General features: G+C 38.1%; 1 protein-coding gene across 1 annotated transcript in view; it reads left to right on the forward strand.

Annotated features, from left to right (window-relative positions):
- The window catches only part of Cerk (Ceramide kinase), a 232,528-nt gene that overhangs the window by 80,902 nt on the left and 129,172 nt on the right, over positions 1–22,454 (forward strand). Inside the window, exon 3 of the mRNA XM_069838298.1 lies at positions 18,416–18,832. Within this exon, the coding sequence (XP_069694399.1) occupies positions 18,416–18,832 (417 nt within the window). The remainder of the gene's footprint in view (positions 1–18,415; positions 18,833–22,454) is intronic.

Raw genomic sequence — 22,454 nt, forward strand, 5'->3', positions numbered from 1 at the left:
TAAATAAAAAAGTATATAATGCCAATAGAAGTCGCAAAATAGATCTGAATTTAACCTCTGTTAGTTTTACATTATCAACTATTATAAAAATGAGCTCATTGTTCATGTATTACGGTCTTCGGTGTAGGGTAAAGTTGCCTAATTCCGTGATACATTTTTTTAAATTGAATGTCAGTCAAAGCTTTGACGTTCGACCACAGCGCCAGACATCTTCATAGAGTGCATCCTTCGCCCACTTTTGAGACATCGGTGAGCTTCCTTGCAAGATACCCAATCCTAGGACATTTAGTTAAAAAAAAGTATCACGGTATTAGTTTTATCACGGAATTAGGCAACCCTACTACCTCATTTATTCCGTAGAAATGTAGCAAGAAAATTTTTATACGATTTCTTCATAATATACAGTATGTATCCCGAATAGATATTCTGTTCGAATATAATTTTTCCGGGGTTTTCCCTCAACCCAATATGAGCAAATGCTGGGTAACTATCGGTGCTTGACTCCGGACTCATTTCACCGGCATTATCACCTTCATCTCATTCAGATGCTAAATAATTTAAGATGTTGATAAAGCGTCGTAAAATATGTTCGAATATATACTGGATTGTCACTAATTAAACTGAACTGCACTGAATGAGAGTCAGCTGTATATAATGCTCTAACCTAGACGTTCCTTCAAGAGCGAGGCTCGAAGACATACCACAACCACCCACACTTTTCGGACGAGAAATGCCGTGGATGAACCAAATTAAATGTTTAGGGATCATTATGGACTCTCATCTCACCTTCCGAGATCACATCCAATCCCTTCCTCGTAAGGCCAACGGGCTGATAGACACTATCCCATTCTGGCGGCCTTAACTCCTGACAACCTGAGGGTAGGACTTACCATGTATAAGGCCCTCATTCGCTCTGTTATTACCTATGCCGCACCCGCATTGGGGTTTGCGGCAATGTCCCATCTCCGTAAACTCCAAGTTATCCAAAACCAGGTGATTCGACTCATTAACCATCTCCCCCGAGTCGCCTCGAGAATAAAGTTCCATGATGAACTAGAGTTGCCAACCATAGACGAGTTCATTGCTCGACTGGCTAGGAACCTGTATGCGGAAGCTCGTGATAACCCCAACCCGCTCATATCTGGCCTCGGCTGGCGTTACTCCCAGGTTTTGGTAGCCACGACTCAACTCCATGAGACTCCTTGGATAGTGCAACCGCTTTAAAATGACCTTGTCTTAACTGGGCTAAAAAAATCCCTCCCTAACAATATCTACTTTTGTTGATCGATGGAACTATCATAGAGCCAATTGGCTAGTATATATCCATCGATTCATAGAGTCATTCAACCTAAGAGCCAACTGGCTAGTCTCTGATATTGAGACAACTCATCCTGCCTAAGGTTTTTCCGTGGTTTTCCTAAGGCGCTAAGACAAATGTCGGGATGAGCCCTAAAAGAAATGGGCCACGGACCTGCACTCATATCCCCATGAATCTCCCTAATTACTCTAAATTAATTAACAATTACATCTCTCCCCCATTCGTAATTGAGCCATCATATAGCCAAATGGCTGGTATCAAAATTGAGACGATTCAACAAGGCTCATGACAACAATCACCTCCTACATAATAGCCAAATTGGCTAGTCTCTTATTTATGAGACAACTCATCCTGCCTAAGGTATTCCGTGGTTTTCCTAAGGCGTAAGACGAATGTCGGGATGAGCCCTATAAGAAATGGGCCACGGACCTATATGCCCTTTATTATAAACGACGTATGCCCTAGTTCAGAACCAATAAATTGTCTATTAAACATACGAGGTCACTCAATTAGTCGCAATTTGAAAGGACAGGGACCTCTCAAATTGCAGATTTAGATTTCACGGCGCTTCTTCCGACGGCCTTCACATGCTTTGTCATCGAACAACAGATGACAGCGTCTCGCCATCCTAACGGCAAACACCAGCCATCTCCTCCTCGCCCCGTTCCGTGATCACTTGATCAAATCTCAGTCCCCCTCGCGTATGTGGTACCTAAGAGGTTACGTCCAATTTCGGCTTCCCCTTCAAAATTTTCTAGAACTCCTTCAGTGGAGCAGCGTAACCCGGAGTGAGACTAGTGGCCAACAGGCTTGGAGCTCACATGCTTTAGTTTCGTACAGCCCCCAACCCCTTGCAAGGACGCGTTTTGCGTACCTTTTAAATTTGTCCTCCCAATTCTCTTTCGATTTTTCGATTTTTTTTTCGTTTCTTCAGCCTGTATTGTCTGCCCATACTACGCAATAAAAAACATTTTGACACTCGACCCAGGAGAAATGTTTACGCTATTTCCTCTGCAGTCGTATTCGCTCTTTAACAATAAAATACTGACAGAATTTACTTCAGCGAAATCTGTTTCCCGAGGAATGTTCTGCAGTTGCCTTACTTTACCAGTACCGTTGCGGAAGATGGCGACGAGTTTGAAACTTTACCTCATTTAGAGGAGAAGGTGGGAAAATGGGCGGGGTTGTAAAATGGAAAACGGCTGTTTTTTTTTTTTCTGAAATTAGATGCGCTATCTGTTACGTATAGTGGCATATCGTATTTTCCTTCTCGGTTAGTCTTCGTCTGCAATGGGATGCAGTAAGTTCACCGAGTAAAAGTTGTGCCTGAGAGGGAGCCATGTTCATTACGCCTGTATTAAAAGTTTTTGCAGAGGTGCTTTTCTCGGCTGTTATGCTGTAACAAATTAAACTAGAGGAGTACTCTTTATGTTAAAGAAGTAGGAAGTATAGATTTGTAATGCTCAGCATCAAGGAAATCAAATGCCATTGTAACTCAAATTTATTCAAGAATTCATGCTATGGTATGAGTGGTGGTATTATGGGACAGGGTCGTCCCATATTACAACATTTCTATTCGTGTGAGGAAAATAGACGTTCAGGACAAAACTAGAGTCAATATTAATAATTGGCTAATATATACAGGGTGTTTCCGAGGTGGTGTTACAAATTTTCAGGGATGATGGCGAGGGGCACATGTATGAATTTGAGATAAGGAACCCTTGTCCGGAAATACCGAGTCGAAAGTTAGAAGCAAAAATTGTTCTGTGGAAATGAAATAATTTTATTCCTCTGTACACCTTATTTATGTGTATTTATCTGTACGTCTTACACATACTGCATTCATCTGACGTTGTTTACGTTGTCTACTTACAGTATTCCATTCAGTGCGCTGTCTGAGGGATGGGGACAGGAAACTACACTAAAGCAATGCAGATAGCGTAATGTGTAACGGACATGGTCGGTCCTGATATGCACGTTTGTAGACAGCAGTGTATGTGTACAAGTTGCAGTGTCCAGTCGATCAGTCCTAGTGAAATGGAGGAGTACACGAGAGCTGAATAAGCAGACCTGATTTCCGAATACGGATGAGCCAATGGGAACAGTAGACAAGCTCACAGATTGTATCGGTACGAGAACCCACGTAGGAGACATCCGGCCCATATCATTTTTCCACGACTGTTCCAAAAGTTAAGGGAAGGAGGGCACGTGGTGCCAAATTACAATTCCATTTCCACACAACTATTTTTGCTTATAACTTTCGACTCGTTTATTTTCGGACCATTATTCCTTATCTCAAATTGGTACATGAGCCCTACGCCATCATCCCTGAAAGTTTGTAACACCACCTCGGAAACACCCTGTATATCCAAAATTAATACAGCAGAAGAGAACATGAATGAAATAGACGTATTCCGACATTACATGATCAAGGTCAAACAGCATTTTGAGCCTTATAAACATTAATAAAATCTATAAATGCCAACCGATTGTGCCAATTCTTTCAGAAAGTGTTAAATTCGTGTGTCTACAACAGTATCTATCACAGGTTTCGAGGTTGAAGGCAAAGAAAAGAAATTGTGAAAATTTAGTATTTGAATTTATCGAATTTAATCATGGGTTTGACATGATTTCTAAAATTAGGAAAGATTTGATAATGAGAACCATCTAATTTGTGTGTAAGATATTGATAAACGTGCATGAAAGGCGCAGAGGGCAAAACTAGGGTCTTCACCTATGGAAAACGGAGAGCTTCATATTTTTGACAACTAAAAAGACATCGACATCCATATGAATTCTTTGCCTAATGTGTTACCAGTTTTCATGTCTTAGCATTGTAAATATGTGATTTCAGGTTAATGTTTAGATTAAGGATGAGTGGAACAGAGAAAAATTCTCTCCGGCACCGGGATTTGAACCCGGGTTTTCAGCTCTACGTGCTGACGCTCTATCCATTAAGCCACACCAGATTCCCATCCCGATGTCGGATTGAATCCTCTCAGTTCTAGTTCCACCTCTTGGGTTCCCTCTGGTGGCCTACCCTCATGCAGTGCGTCACAGATGTATGACAAAAGGCACAATGTCCACACATGTGCAGATGTGCACTCGTTATGAGTTACTAAGTGGTCGGGATCCGACGGAATAAGCGCCGTCTTAATTCACTAAGGGTGCTATTCATAGACATTTCGCTGGCCCTCGCTACGAACGTGCTAAATTAGCCCCGGCTATCGACTGGCTACTTGTACAGGATTCATATCACATCATATAGCTAACACTAGTTTATGTATACGAAAAACGTTAGTTCACTGATCATCCACCGGAAGCCCGCGCTAAGGATGTCTATGAATACGGCCCTAAGTGATTATTTTTTGCATATCATATATTATTATGATGTACCGAAGTACATATATTTCCGTGCAGAAATTCTGTGGTGGAACTTGAACTGAGAGGATTGCAACTTTATTTTTTTTTTGAAGTCCAATTATGCGGCATGAGATTTTTGTAAAACATAACATCTGTTTCATTGATATAATCATGTTACGACTTCGCACACATAAGGATAAATGATATTCCTGTAAGCAGGGGCAGGTATTTATGGAGATTAATTTTCTCATTTGTGTTTCTTAATATTGGTGTCGGCGGAGATTGCTGCAGATTGATTTCATTCATTCATTCATTCATTCATTCATTCATTCATTCATTCATTCATTCATTCATTCATTTTATTCCATAGATCTTACATGAGCAATGAAGCTTTAAGATGTGGAACAAGTCAAAATTTTACAATGTTACAATTACAATTGTTACCAATTTTTATAGTTTTACAATTTAGTAATTTTTCTACAATTTTTACAATTTTGTGCAATTTTTTACAATGTTTTGGCGAGATGTAGTGAGATGAGGTGAGGTCCGAGGATTCGCCAAAATGTTATCCGGCATTTGCCTTTTGGTTGGGGAAAACCTCGTAAAAACCCAACGAGGTAGTCAAATCAAAGGGGGTAATCAAATCAAAGGGGTTGATGCAAAGGATTCGCCATAGACTCGCCATAGACCATCCGGCTTCAGTCCCACGGCTGTACTCTTGGCGGGGATTAATGGAAATTTTGGAAAATACAATTATTTTGGAACTGGAGTATTAACTCAGTATGAATATTACTTTCCAAATAATTAACATTAAAGGTTATTTGTATTCTGGTAATATTATAAGTCAGAAATCCCCAACTTTCCTCGAAAGTAGTTAGAAGAGAGAGACGTGTTTAAATTTTGGAATGGGACAAAAATGTCCCGTTCGGTCGTTCTAGTGTTAAAAAGGTAGCGTCCACTTCATTACTGCCAATATACAGCATTAGAAAAAATATCACATTTATCTTTCGTATTGCCCGATATGAATTGATTAGGCGGTCGATCATATTGATTCTCTAATTGGGGCGGCTATGTAAGTGGATTCTCTTGTCTTGATCATTTTAAAATTAACTTCCAATTACAGCACTTCCTTTGTATGAAGTGTCTCGTCTCACAATGTCCTTTCGAGGACGGAGTATAAGAAGTATTGGATGATGGAGTCTCACTGCTGCCTTATTTCAACGCCCTTAACATTTTTCTCTCGGCGGTGGTAGTGACCTTCTCCCAGTGATACTTCCGGCTGTAAAACGTTGCTGAGTATTTCATTGTCGTTGGTACGAAGGAAATAAAGTGCAAAGCTATACCGAGCGTCCGTGCTGTGCCATAAAAGCGTGCAGGCAAAGGTCAACACGACACGTACCTAGTTTCAAATAATTCGACGGCTTCATACTGAAGTAAAGGAGAATTCATTCTTTACTATACATTCGTGAACTACAGAGGTTTCAAGCAGTTAAGATTCATGCCATTTATACTGGACGAAATACTCATACCACAACAATTGAAGGGTTCAGAGCCATAGTGGGCCAAGCGCCATTTGTTAAAAACGGAGAAAGCAAGGGTTAAAGTTAAGTGAATACCATAGCTTAATGAAGATTGACATATCGTTTATATATATATATATATATATATATGTATATATATATACTGGACGAAATACTCGTACCACAACAGTTGAAGGATTCAGAGCCATAGTGGGCCAAGCGCCATTTATTAAAAACGGAGAAAGCAAGGGTTAAAGTTAAGTGAATACCATAGTTTAATGAAGATTGACATCATTTAGTTTGAATGGATATATTATATATTACTTGCTATATGTTTCCATTGAATTGTGGTGACTATTACACTTTTACTACGTCATACTACTTTTGACCAATAAAACGGTACGAAAGGACGTATTTCATTCATGGCTGCTTATCGCACAATTTTATCGCGTCCCTAGCATTTGTTTCTTTGTTTGCCAACATTTCAAACTGCATTGGTCTGGACGTCAAAAAAAAAAAAAAAGACAGAAAATTACAAACCACTCCAGTCGATGCACAGCACTTTCAAATATGACTCGCATTGGCATTCAAGAACAAGAATTAATAAAGATCACTGGTCATACCTTTGCATCTTCCCTGAAATCCTATTTACAAATAAATGAAGAGCACCATTCGGAAATCCTGAATAAGTTGAGTAATAAACCATGTACATCAACGAGTTCCACTTCTTTTAAGCACAAGTCTAATATAAAACACTAACACCAACCACTAAAACATTCAAATTTGAAAATTGTACTTTCAATAATTGTTCCTTTTAAAATTGTTCATGTTTATTTTTTATTTCAACATCGTTAATTAAAACTTTTCTTGTTTATTTCATCATCCCTAATTAAAACTTTTGTAACACTTGTTTATATTATTTAGGTTTTGTTTGTTATAGCTTCTGCTATATGATATTATGAATAGTCACGTATCAGAGATTGTTTAATACTAAGATTTATTGAAAATCATCTGTCAAGTGACGTTGGTTACTGGGATCCGGATAATTGAAGTGGGATGATACTTTTTAATAAAAATGAAACTGAATCAACAAAGCCTTCTTGACTAGTAACCGTCCACAGAGTTCAATGGAGATTCCATAGTTGGCACAACTGATAACAAGAAAACAGCTAAACCGGCTAAACATAAAACACTACTGCCATCTAGCGTAATGTTTGTAATTTAGAGATGATAAAATAATACATTTGAAGACAGTTGTATTTTCGTAAGTCAATTAATATTTTATTGTATTGGAGTACTTCGTTACTTCTAATCTTCATATACTTTCTTCTAATCGTGTAATAGTGAATTAAATCCACTCGAATTTTGATTTTCCCTAGATAAATCAAAACCTCTAGTGAGATTACTGTTGATAACTTCAGTTTATCTCTTGTTTTCTACGGTTTTAGTAAATGGCCCTTAGCCCACTATGGTTTTGAACCCTTCAATTATAAGTCTCACTCACACATTAACAAATAATTAATCTTAAAAATGTGTTGCAATCCAAATCACTGCAGATAAAAACACTTCCCGAATGGTTTAGCTGCTCACAACTAAATTGCATATTGAATTTTTGTAATTTTTCGCTACAGTAAGAAAGACCATATTATACAGCTTGGATTTAAAGGGAGATCTGTAAAGTTAATTAAATATACCTACATGTGCAGCTGAATAATTTAAATGTTGCAATGCATGACCATATGGTAACGCTAAAATAATATAGTTTATTAAATGTAACGATTTATTTTCCCAGCTGATTGTTAATATTCTGCTCCATATATACATTTCCGTGACTTCTATATAAAATATCGTTTTCCTGGCTTTCAATTTGCGAACTTTCACTTCCATTTAATAACACAGATAATATTTTGATAAATGTTTTCCTTATATGAATGTTTGTGCGAGATCGTGCGTATTTGCTTGTTTTCCGCAGAGAACCGTTACGCGGTAAGTGTGAAATACCACATTCAGTATTCCCAACGTAACACACATAACAATTTCCCTCTTCTTACCGCTTAAGCGCGACATTCATTTTATTGCTTTAGGCTTTTAACATATTATTTTTAGAGACATTTAACATAGTAATAATTTTAAATTGGAAACTTGCCACTGCAATTTCACCTAAATTGCAATGTTAATTGTTGTTTTTAAATATTTGCAAAAATTAAGTAAAGTCTACTACATTCCTGATACAAGTAACATTAAGGAAGCCGTGAAAAAAATCAACAAGATTCCAGATGCCGATGTTATTACTGCAATATGTTATATAAATAATATTGTTAAAATATTAAAATGAAAAATAAATCATTACATAACCTTACCGTTTGTTTTAAGTTCGCATTTATAGACTGGGGAAAAAAAAGACATACGTATATCACGGCCTGCTGGAGTATAGTAAACACAGAAATCATTTTATAGCAACAATGTTGAAGAAAGATATTTTGGTTTTCCGAAGTTGCCGTCATTAAACAGAAACCAACATGGAGATTTCATTGCAACTAATTAGAAATTCGTCTTTCAGGTATGTAATAAACGATCTTCGCACAAAATAATGTACGATACACGAGCGATATGTTTGTTTTCATGTTCTCGGAAATTAAAAAAAAGCTCAACTACGTTTCGCTTTTTCAATCTTTTCCTCGACCATGAAAACGTCAACATACCGCTCTTGTAACGTATATTACTATTATATAGTGGAAGGTCAATAATTGTTAATGATGGCATACTTAGCTAAATGGTTTTATAATTATTACAATTGCACTTTTTTTGCCAGTGTTTATTATTGTCACACTAACATTAGTTATCCAATTTTCATTATTTACTTTCATGTTGTTTTATGATCTAGATATTAATGTAATAACTATGTAAGGAAATGTATTTAATTAGAATTAGTCTGGCTGGGCGGAAGAGAAGGCCTACTGCCTTAGCTCTGCCAGATTAAATAAATAAATATAATAATAATAATAATTATTATTAGTATTATTATTGTTATTATTGTTATTATTATTATTATTATTATTATTATTATTATTATTATTAAAACAATTGAATGTTATGAGAATGAACATGATGTCACTACTGACAACATTTTAAAATTTGTTAATTTTCTTCGGGAGTATAAATTCGCATTTCACGAAATTCACAAACTTTCCATAGTCTCTATCGTAACACCAGCATCTAGTGCGGGATGTGAGCGTGCATTTTTGTGTTTACGTTGCATTAAAACTCACTTGCGGAACAGAACGGGCCATGAATGTCTCAGCGATCTCGCAGTCCTTCTGTATAGCAGGATCTCGTAAAGGCGCGGATATTGAGGATCTAATCGACAAATTTGATGCTGCCCATGGTAATCGACGTATAGCTTTATATTAGGAAACTCAACACACATTCCCAGGTAAGTAGTAATAGTAGTAATCATCATCGTAATCATCATCATCATCATCATCGCATGTATTGGGCCTAGTGGCCCGTTACGGTCTCTTGCCAACGCTTGAACGGTCTGCCCAAGGATCTCTTGCCCATCAGGATGGTAATTTAAAATTTGGCGTGGAATTCTAGAACGAGGCATTCTGATGACATGTGATCTCCAGTTTTGTCTGTATTTCTGTAGGTATTCCGTAATCGGTTCAATCTGCAGTTCTTTCATAATGTCAAAATAATAATAATAATAATAATAATAATAATAATAATAATAATAATACAGTAGCGTGCAAATTAATCCGAACACGACATATTTTTACATTTTCTGTCAATATTTGCCTCACAGCTGCTCATACCGCTTTAAATGACATCTGTAGTACGTGTAATTCCATTGTTGAAGGTCTGTCGTTATTATTTTTTTTTATAATATGTGACATTTTGCCTGTCGTTTTGTACTTATAAGCATTTCAGCTGTGTTAAAGACTTAATACTGCAATCCTGTGTACATTCTGTCGTCTTCACAAATGCATACAACTCCACGAAAACGGTCTAAAATTATAACATTAGCAGGGCATTCTTCTATGACACAGAGGCAAATTGCTGCAGAATGTCACATCGGTTTGGCTACTGTTAATTCGATTATAAAAAGATACAGGGAGACTGGATTCATCACACCCCAGAAAAAAGGAAACTGTGGCCGGAAAAGGAAGACTTCACCTGCCGATGATCGTTTAATTGTCAGGAAAAAGTAAATTAAATCCTAGACTAACTGCTGTCGACTTAACCCGCGAGTTAATGGCTACCACTGGGGCAAATATTCACGTCACAACAGTGCGGTTGTAGGCTTTTGGAAGCTGGACGAAGGGCTCGTAAGCCTATTAAGAAGCAACTGCTAACCCCTGTTATGTGCAAAAAACGCTTACAGTAATGTGGGAAAAATTATATCAACACTGGACAGTGAATGACTGGAAGAATGTACTTTTTTCCGATGAGTCTCATTTCGAGGTCCACGGCCACCGTGTTTCTTACGTACGGAAAGGATCCGAAAAAGTAACAGCAGCTCATCTCCAATAAGCACCCAAATACCCCCCTAAAGTAATGTTTTGGGGTTGCTTTACACATGAAGGGCCTGGAGCATTAATACCTATCAAGGGAATGATGAATTCTGACAAATATATTCACTTATTGGAAACCAGAATCGAACCCCAGCTGCAAAAATCATTTCCGGATGGCAGAGGTGTGTTCCAACAAGACCTGGCACCATTCCGTATGTCTCGAAAAACTACAGAATTCTTCAACAAGAAGAATATTCAGGTACTCCCCTGGCCAGGCAACTCACTCGACATCAACCCCATTGAGAACTTGTGGTCAATTTGCAAAAGAAGAATGCAAAAAATGGATTGTTCTACAAAGGAGAAGATGATTTCTGCCCTCATTGGTGTATGGTTTCGCGATGAAGAAATGAATATTTGTGGGAAATTAGTGGAATCCATGCCAAATCGTCTCAGAGCTGTTATTAGGAACAAGGGAGGCCACATAGATTATTGAGGTATGTCTTAGATCCTTTTTTTATCCCGTTTGAGTGTTTTTGCGTAAGTAATTGCGTCGTGCGAATTAATTTGCACGCTACTGTAATAATAATAATAATAATAATAATAATAATAATAATACATAGTAATGTTAATAAACAGATGTATAGTATGCGCGCAACTCCATGAGAGAACATTTTGAATTTTTTATGTACCCCATTTTTACAGCTCGCACCCCATCCTCACCCCCTTTGCTCTGATCCTGGCGACGTCACTGATCCCTTCCTTTTCCTGTGACTCGGATTATGTAATATTTTGTAATTTATTTGACTAAAATAGAGCAGTGAATTTCTTCGTAATATGTGTATCCAAATGGTCTGGGCTGATTTTGAAATTAAACGTAATAAGAAGACAGACCAGCACGTTCTTATGTGTAGTACGGCAGTTTATATCCAACGATATATCGCCTCCTTGGTGAAAACAATTTTGTTTATTATGAATTCTATCAGAGTTAAAAGAGCTGAGCCAGATGCTTGGCACGAACGTATACATTAAAGAGCCGTTCAGAGCAGAAGTGGTGTAAGTCAATTTTGACTCACACCACTTCTGCTCTGAACGGCTCATTTAAGTGAGAACGCGTCACAAAATACGTAGTACGACGGGTGTGAGACAGATGATTAAGCAATTAATGAACCATGCCATACAAAGTGTTTGACATTGATACAAATCATAATCCTTATGAACACATTAATATTGATAACAGTGTCAATAGTAATGCTATGTAGATAAATACAATTGCTTGCCATGAAATGAGTTAGAGATAAACATTCTTTCCTAGTGCTGAGTCATTCCAAGTGCGAAGAATGCAGAATGTGAAAATAGAGACAGCGTAAGGGGGAGAAAGAGAAGGAAAAATCGAAGGGATAGATATTTTTTTCTTTTTATTTATTATATTCCATAGATCTTACATTAGCAATGAAGCTTTAAGACTGGCATGTCAATTGATGGCCACAGGAGCAAGCGCGCGCTTTAGAGCCCAGGAGAGCCTGAGCGCTTTGCAGCGGAAAGGAAAGACACAGACGAAAGAGGTGGTATATGCCGCTTGGTCGAGCTGTATTCAGGGATGGCGATCACTGATTCAATAGATAAAAGGAAGAGAACTTATTAAAACTGTATCCATGTTAATTTTTAGATTTGCCTGAGAAGTATAAGTGCATTATAAGAATGTAAGTTTTAATTTTAATGCTCATTTTTTCCAAGTTTGATTTTTTTATTCAAAACAAATATTTTCTCAACTTTTCGTATAGAAATATATATACCGTATATACGTATTACTGAAGATAGTGTATTGAACATTTTGAAAATATTCGCATGGAAATTGTTTGTAAGGAATTGAATTAACAAAGCAACTACTGTTACATCATAAGCAAAAGATACGTGCCCATGTGTTGTAAAAATGTCAGCTCTATAGCTTCAGCAGATTTCGAGAAAATTATTTAATATTCTGATGATAGGAATTTGCTCACAAATATCACCTTAAAAACATAATGCGATAAGAGTTTTGTTATGTAATATTAGTTACACTTAAAACAGATACAGTACCTAGGTAACTTTGCTTTGTACTGTAATATTGTTTTGATTAGTTTATTGATTACTTTTGTAAAGGTAAAGATACCCTCAATATAAATTCCAACTTATCATGTCATACCCAATGTCTTTCTTTGGAATATCACTTTTTTTATGAATGATGTGTTTCATCCACTTAATACAGTATAATATTATACTACTATGGAATTTAAGTGAATATTCCTTCTTAACTCTCTATTATGTTATTAAGATTCAAAACACAAGTTTAATATTAAGAAATCAGTGTTAGTACTTTTGTTTTACAGACAATATGGATAATATTAAACAGAAAGAAGCCATATAAAAATAACGACTTAAAATTTCACGTTCCGTTTGAAGTTTGTGCACCACTCTTTTCTTAATCCAACAGGTTGCTTATTCATATACACAACCCTTCCTCTTTCCATACTTAGCGCTTGCTGCCCGCGCACGACGTCAAGGTCAGAAAAATGCGCTTGCTTTGACATCACTGCTTTAAAATGTGGAACAAGTCAAAATTTTACGAGATTACAATTACAATTTTAACAATTTTGTAATTTTCTACAATTTTTTACAGTTTTCTAAAATATTTTACAATATTTTTGGCGAGATGTAGTGAGATGAGATAAGGCCCGAAGATTCGCCAAAAGATTACCTGGCATTTGCCTTATAGTTGGGGAAAACTTCGGAAAAAACCCAACCAGGTATAATCAGATGAAAAAGGGTGAAATGAAGTGAGGCCGAGGACTCGCCATAGACCATCCGGCATCAGTCCCACTGGTGGGGAAAACCTCGGAAGAAACCAATGGGACCAAACCCAAGCCCGAGCGCAGTTCCGGATCAGTAGGCCAGCGAGTCTGCCGACTGAGCTACATCGATGATGGTTCTGCTAAAAATATACAGTACATTGCCAATCAGATTATTAAATTTACAACATAAACTATTATTCATCAGTTGAGCTATAAAATATAATTCGTAACAAGTTAATTCAATTTAAGTCATAAACAATTCAATCAGTTGAGATATACAGAAATTAATAATACATTTCATGCAAATTACTTCAAATTACAAACAAAAACAATTCATCAATAGAGGTACACAGCTTACTATTTAATTTAAAGCACATACAATTCATCAGCCATACTATACAAATAAATACAATATAAAGTAAACAGATTAATTCAATTTACAAGCATACCTTCATTAAACTATACAAATTTGCACAGTTTATACAGGGTGTTAAAAATAAGGTTTACAACGTTTCAGGGATGATAGAGGAGGTAAAAACGAACAACTGTTTCACGTGACAAAAGTTTAGCAGATGTGCCGTTTTGCCGCTAGATGGCCTGAAGGATAGATGACTTGACTTCGTCACAACACACACTGGTTAGTTCTGTTTGTGCACGACCACCTTGTAGGGCCCTATCTGTTGCCGAACAGTCTACGTGGTGGTAATTATTTTGTTTTTCTACGCGACGTCCTACCAGAACTTTTAGAAAATATCCCATTGAACATCAGAGAACGGATATGGTTTCAGCATGACGGTACCCCTCCACACTTTGATCGTCGTGTCAGGAACCACTTAAATGCTACATTCCCCGATCGTTGGATTGGCAGGGGTGGGCCAGTACCGTGGCCACCTCGATCACCGGACCTAACCCCCTGGATTTCTTTTTGTGGGGAGACGTAAAACGTTTTGTGTATGAGGCACCGATCAATACGGCAGAAGACTTAGTTGCTCGCGTTGTTGAAGCCGCACATGTTATTAGAGACAATGCTGGCCTTTTTGAGCGTTACAGACACTCCATAGTACGAAGGTACCAGTTTACAATACCTTCAATGGACGGCAGTTAGAACACCACCTCTAAAACGACAGTTGGTCTTGTTCTTTATGGATTATACTAACACGTACACAATAAAGGGCGCGTCTGCCAAAGTTTTGTCACTTACAAAATATATTTGTTTTCACCTCTTCTATTAGCCCTGAAACGTTGTAAACTTTATTTTTAACACCCTCAATAGAAGTCGTTAAAATGATTTGCAATTGATTTTAATACAAGTAATATTTTCATTCTTTGAATATCGATTAGTTTTATTTTTAATAATATCCCAAATAGTTTTAATCTTATTAGCTGAATTTTGTAATGGCAAGGAAAAGAGGCGGTGATAGAGGACGACAAGGAAAGTAATACGACAGATCGGATGAATTTAGATACGATTATTTAATTTCATTCCATGCTTTTGCTGCCTGTGTCCAAGGACAACTGAATATAGAACAAGTCAGAATTGCCGCTTCTGTGGATTAAGCGCTAGCGCACTAGTCTTCCATCCGGGCGGCTTTGGTTCGATCCTCGACATATAAGTGATGGAATTTGTGGTGGACAAACAGACATTGCAGAGGAGTTTTCTCTGCGTACTCCAGATCCCATCTATCATTCCCCCAACACATTCTCCATTTCCCTTATTCCATCTCTCATCTGCAGTAGCTAAAAGTAGGTTGGGGTGAAGTCTTGCGGGTTTCCGATGCTGATATAACAGAGCTCTCTCTCTCTCCCTCTCCCTCTCTCTCTCTCCCTCTCCCTCTCTCTCTCTCCCTCCCTTCCCCCTCCCTCCCCCATCTCCCCCTCTCCCCCTCCCCTCCCTCCCTCCCTCCCTCCCTCCCTCCCTCCCTCTCTCTCTCTCTCTCAACGATAAACGCGAAAAATGTTTTTTAGTTGTGGTTAGGGATATGTACAGATACGTAAATAAAATTTGGAGCTCCCTTATGAAATGTCTCGCTTACAACACACTGCGCATGTGCAGTAAACAAGAGCTCCTGTATGTATGCTGCTTGTGAACAGTCGTGTGAAATTGTTGCCTACATACAGCTGAACTCCCATCAAGACTCGCTTAAAATTTTGTTTCTGTATCTCTAAATAGAGTCTACATGTTTAGTGTTAAATATATGCATCTGTGACAACATTTTTTCACGAGAATTTTCACGAATTTTACGTCTTTTTGCGAAAATTTTAAATTGCGCAATAAACACGAAAAATAGTGTATTTCTTTAAAACAAACGTTTCAGTAGGGCGTTCTCGGAGCACTTCCTCCTCTCTCTTTTTAAATGTAAGAGTGGAACAAAATGTGGGCGCAGTTCGTGTATCTCCGGATGACGTCATTGACCGCGACGTTTGAATAGACATCTACCTCTACGATGTTGTCTCCATCTCCGAGGAAAGAATGTCATTATTATCGCAAATGTATGGAGAAATAAAAGCTTTCATAGGCAAAGTGAAATTGCGGGAATCACAAGTTTCAGTGGGTGAACTGTTACCACTTTATTAATCTAAAATTGTTACCTATTTTGAATATAATGAAGGACTTGAGAAAAGAATTTGAGACCAGATTTAAGATTTGAATAGTTCTAATTTAAAGTAATTGTGAATTTCTAAGATGTTTTGGTTATTATTAATTATTGAAAATATTACGAAACATATTATTTAACTATTATTGTAATTAATATATTAATATTGACGCATTGTAAGGATACGTACCTTAACAACCAACAAGTTTAATTGTAATTTAATTATTATTGTGTAATTGAATTTTATTTTATTAAATATAGTATAAACTAAAAAAACGAGAGATACCAAAAACCATTTACTAGAACTGAAGTATTGTTGTTGTTTAGTCAACTGTCCGAAGACAGGTCTGGACCTCAAAAATGATACAAACAAGGCGCCACTTATGAGGCAACTAAGCCAGGAGATAATGGGTTAGGGTGGCCAGTTCCTTGTGCTTAAATAATTACGTAACGTGTATGGTTCTTCATGCTTCAGATGTTTTCTTTTTACTCATTAATATATAATTAGAAAATAAAATTATTATTATTACTACTACTACTACTACTACTACTACTGCTACTGCTACTGCTACTGCTACTGCTACTTAAGAAATTTTATTCCTTCCGCAAACAACTGTCTATTGTGACATTACAACTCAAGTGCAGCTTTGTGGCATTTCTCCCGCGACAGTTACAACTCGCTCATGATTCTAACATGAATCAGCGATCGGCTGTCTTCGGATATTGTGCTTATCTCTTCAGCTGACTACGCTATCTATACTTGGTCTCTGTAATAACTTTTATGCGTTGGCCTTGAGACGCCTGCTTTAAAATGTCTATTTTTAACAGCAAATGATGCATAGTTTTTCGTAGAAATACTTGGTACATACAAGAGTTTGAAAAATTCATAATCTGACATAGAAATTGAACTAGAATTATTCTTTTTTTAATAGGTTATTTTACGACGCTTTATCAACATCTTAGGTTATTTAGCGTCTGAATGAGATGGTGATAATGCCGGTGAATTGAGTCCGGGGTCCAACACTGAAAGTTACCCAGCATTTGCTCATATTGGGTTGAGGAAAAACCCCGGAAAAAACCTCATCCAGATAACTTACACCGACCGGGAATCGAACCCTTGTCACCTGGTTTCGCGGCTAGACGCGCTAACCGTTACTCCACAGGTGCAGTCTAGAATTATTCTGAAACAGTTTTTATTTCTCAACATAATCCCCTCTGAGATGAACACACTTGGTGCACCGGTGCTACAATGCTGGCTTATACCCTCCTTGTACACAGATTCTTCGAGGTCTGCAAAAAAAAAAAAAAAAAAAAGGTTTTTGCTTCTGCGACAACCTTTCAATTTGACGAACATTTTTTCCCAGCCAAGTGAGTTTTGAGTTTCGGGAAAGGAAAGAAGTCTGAGGGTGCGAGATCTTATGAGTAAAAGAGGTGCGGCAACAACATTAGAACAGTAGTTCGTGTAGTTTAGCAAGTACGATTGCAGACGTGTGAGCAGGTGCATTTTCGTGATGAAACAATATTTTCTTGTTGGCCATACCTGGCTTCTTCTCGCGAATGTTCCCTTTCAGTTGTTGCAGGAGATTTTAATAATAATTTCCGGTTACTTTTATCCCCTTTTCCAGATAGTCAATCATGGTTATTCCATTATAATCTGAGAACATGGACGCCATGACTTTCCCAGCCGATTAAACAGCTTTTTGTTTCTTTGGAGGCGGAGAATCACTGTGCTTCCATTGTTTCGACTGCTGTTTCGTCTCTGGTATGTAGTACTTGATTCAGAGTTCATCGGTGGTCAAAAACCGCCTCAAAAATCGGGCGTGTTATTCTCGAATCGAGCCAGGGAATCACTCGATATTTGACATCGGACGTTGACATTTTAACAAACTCGGAGGCCACCTTGCGAAGGCTTTTGACATGCTCAAGACAATGACTATTATATGGCACACTCGTTCAGTTACGGTACGCATAACCTCGCTAATTTCCCGCGCCTTCAGTCAACGGTCATTCAACACCATATCGTGGATTTTTTCTACGATTTCTTCACTTGTTGCTGTTGCTGGACGTCCACTGCGGGATCGTCTTCCATACACTCTCGACCATGTTTAAATAGTGCTGCCCATTTTATCACAGTCGAAAACGATGAATCGCATTCCCTAGTGTAGCATCCATGTCTGTTTTAATTCCTGTGTACTCGTTCCTTTTATTACGAAATATTTAATGTCAAATATTGTTCAGCGGTCATATAGATCATTATGCAAAATAATTTGTGTTGCAGGGTTGAAGAACAGACCGAAGAAGATTCTGCTTTTCGTGAATCCTTACGGTGGCAAGAAGAAGGGGCTGAAAATCTATGAAAAGCAAGTGAAGCCATTGCTTGTTGTGGCGGGCGTGGAAGCCAACGTGATCGTCACGCAGCGGCAGAACCACGCAAGAGACACTCTCCTCAACTGTTCCTTCGACAACATAGACGGTGTGGCGTGCATAGGTGGAGACGGGACTTTCTCGGAAATATTCAACGGGTTGATACTAAGAACAGCTCGGGACAGTGGCATAGATCACAACGATCCCGATGCCAGGCTTCCGACGCCTATGTTGCGTGTGGGTGTTATTCCAGGGGGCAGCACAGACACCATGGCGTATTGTTTCCACGGAACGACGGATATTCAAACTGCCGTTCTTCACATCATCCTCGGTAAGTAGGAAGATTTCTAAAATTCAGTTAAGTCCCATTTTCTAAAAAAAAAATTTGCAACTCTGAACACACACGAGAATGTCTGGGAATTAAAATTGTAACAAAGATCGGAAACGTGTGGCACCAAACTGCTCGAGCTTGTTTTTGAGGCTGCTTCTGCGAGCGGATTTGGAGGGCTCTGTGCGGCAGCAACCAACAACTTCCTCCTCTCACAACTGGCAAGCAACTCTTCAAACACCCTCCCTCCCAGCAAGACTCTTTGGCGAGTCAATGTAAGAGGATGCCAATTCGTCTTTTGCGCAGGTGCCAAGAGTTTTCGATCGGGCTCTACCAAATTACCGGGTGACCCTCTCGAATGTCCCTATTTTGAACCGCCTCTCGAAAGGGAAAGGAAAGTGGGAGAGCATTTTCGTCACCTTCATGAGAAAGTACAACTCAATGTCACAAGAGCAATACCAAAATACCGGGTGTCCCTCTCGAATTTCCCGAAGCTCAACAGTCTCTCAAAAGGGAAAGTAAAATGCGAGGGCATTTTCGTCACCTTTATTAGAAAGCACAACTCAGTGTCGCAAAAATAATCGGTAGTAGGTTTCTACATGAGCCCCTTGATAGCACGAACAATATCCTACTCAGTTTTAGTTCAGGTTTTCTTTGGCATATCTTGTGTAATAGTTGCTACAGTTTCCATAATGTTATGACGTAAGTTGATGAGATCGGTCACTTTGGTGGAATGTACAATGCCCTTGACTAGTGCCAAATAAATCTGAGTAAAATCGGGAGAACGAGGTGGTCATGCTGTTGTACCGCCTCGTTCAATCCATCGGTTCGGGAACATGTTGTCTAATTATTTGGTTTATTTTACGACGCTTTATCAAGTAATGTAGTTATTATTAGCGTTTGAGCAAGATGGAGATGATAATGCGAGCGAAATGAGTCCAGGGTCCAGCGCCGAAAGTTACTCAGCATTTGCTCTTAATAGTTGAGGAAAAACCCCGGAAAAAATCTCAACCAGGTAACTTGTCTGAACCAGGATTTGAACTCGACTTCGCTCGTTTCACGGTCAGACTTGCTAACCATTACTCCACAGCTGTGGACTGCAATGAAAGGTCCAATCACATCTGCATAAGACCATGTTATACATTTAGTTTAGGGCTGTCTCGAATATATGCTCCATGACTATACGGGTGTTTTGCGAGCTCTATATTCAGCGATTGTGCTGGTTAAATTTTCCGGAAAATGGACATTTGTCTCAGAAGACAAAACATGACTAAAAAAATATTGATTTTCGTTTAGGAGGGAGCAATTTTCAGTGATAAAAATACAATGTTCAACATTTTTTCCTTATAGTCCATAAGTCCTTTGGAAATAAAAACTGGTGTAATAATATAGACCTAAACTCTCTGGACATCACTAAGCAATTTTAATTTTTTCATTTATGAAAATTTATGTAGTATTTTATTCAACTAATTTCGGAATACCGCTTTATTCTTTCTTTCTTCCTTCCTTCCTCACAAAATGAGCGCTTTCCTGGTCATGGGATTCATATGACTCTGGGCCACCGCAGACATATCAGAGGACAGTCGCAGACAACGGACAAACACCAGTGGACGGAAGATATGTTACTTTCATTGCCCACGCCGAGAATCGAACTTCGGACATTTAGGTTTGAAAGCGCACGCGCCATCCACATAGCCACAACGGCGGACTGCCCGTTAGTATGAAGAGAAAAATATATTGCATGCTTTCCATTAATTAATGTCTTATTAAGATCCATACTCGCCATTTGTAAACAAACGAAATAAAAATTCAAACCAAAACAACTGTAGTTTATTTCCCGTAACTGAATGACGCATTCTACGTACCGGTATTTCCCTGATACATTGTAGAATTGTTTGTTTCAAGTGCATACCTCTCGTCTCGTCACTCTCGTGCGCTTCGAGTCTCGCTAATCATTCTCGAAATAGCATTTGGTTGGCGGGAAAAAATTCCGTAATTTGAATAACATACATCATTGAAATAAATAACATTATAAATGTTTAATTGATACAAAAAGACAAAACAGAACAGTATCTTAGTTATCAAAATGTTCTCGTTCTGTTATATATTACCTATGATTATATAAATGGGAAAAGACAATTCTCAAATAAGTTTCCGCTTCTAAGAAACATAAAAGATAACGTTAAATAAAGCGTTAATATTTTTTTTTACTTGAGATTGTACACTTGATCTCAAACATAGTGAAAGAAAATTCCTAGCCTTTTAATAAGGGCCTTGTAATTAAATAAAGATTGGGGAACGGATTATTATACACTGAAAGGTAGAGATGATGTTTCAAATAGGTTACTTGAAGGCTGCTTGACGTTCGAGAGTTGATGACTCCCAAGTCCCGATGTCTTGAAACACTCACAAGCAGTCTTTACACCAACGACGTGACGTAGGCAACATTGTCGTGTGGGTTTTTGGCTTTGCGGGCGCTGTTAGTCTTGCTTTCTCGATCGTTGTTCAACTCTAGTATTTATGTGCATCATTGCGGAATAAATTGACTTGTAGGTATTGAATATAAACAAAATCTGTGCAGCGCAATAGACCCGAGTGGACAAAGGGAAAGACGAAGTCCCAGATCAAATTTATCGTCACAAGAGATGCTGAAAAGTTGTACCATGGATGAATACATACCTAATAGGATGCGAAACCTACTGAGTTTCCCGTAACACATACTAGAGGCGCTGTTGTAGAAATTGATCTTGCTGCCACCTGTTGGAAGGAGGGGCGTTATTACATCTAGCAGCGCACCAAGTAGCGAAAAGAGTAACTAATTACTCCATGCATTTAGCAGCGCATCTGGTGACGAAAATGTTAAACTGTGGAGAAAGTATTCCCTCCCACCCTCATCGATATTCAAATCTAACCCAATTTAAAATAAAACATTTACATTTTTATCCCTCACAGCATCTTCTACTGAAAATTCTTACCGGACCCAACAGGAAGATAAAAGAGACGATCTATTTTACACTACCCAATTAAAATATAACCAGGCAGAGACAAAAAATAAAGCAAAAGATTAGATAATTGGGATTGTATTCTTTGGGTATTTATTGTACACCGCAATGGAAAAGTCTGCAAGAACTACTTAGATAATTCAATTTATTATATTACTATTACTTTACAATACATTTAACAACACTATTTTACAACGTCCATAAACATCACTGTTTATACACACACGTAGTATCACTTTATGTTCACTTATCAACAAGTTTCTGTCTGCCATCTTGTCTCCTCGAGCAATATCTCGAATGGACAAATAGAGAACTCTGGATAATGTACCCAACACGTAGTTCTAATGTTCACCACCTACGACGTTGGGCGCTGATCATCTTATTTCAGCCCCCTGCCGCCAGATGGTGCTGACCGCAGTTTCGCATCCTATTGTATATTTATCCGTGGTTGTACTTTCGCGAGAATCTGTAAATTGAATCTTTCTCTGCGTCTCGATAGTTTATCACCATACTGCGTATAATGTAAAAGTGAAACTAACAGGCAGTTAAGGTATAATTATTATTCCTAAATTTCTTGACTCGACTCGAAATTGCACAATTCGGATACCGCGCCAACTGTTTCT

This window comes from Periplaneta americana, chromosome 10 (assembly GCF_040183065.1).
Source record: "Periplaneta americana isolate PAMFEO1 chromosome 10, P.americana_PAMFEO1_priV1, whole genome shotgun sequence".
Classification (NCBI taxonomy): domain Eukaryota; kingdom Metazoa; phylum Arthropoda; class Insecta; order Blattodea; family Blattidae; genus Periplaneta; species Periplaneta americana.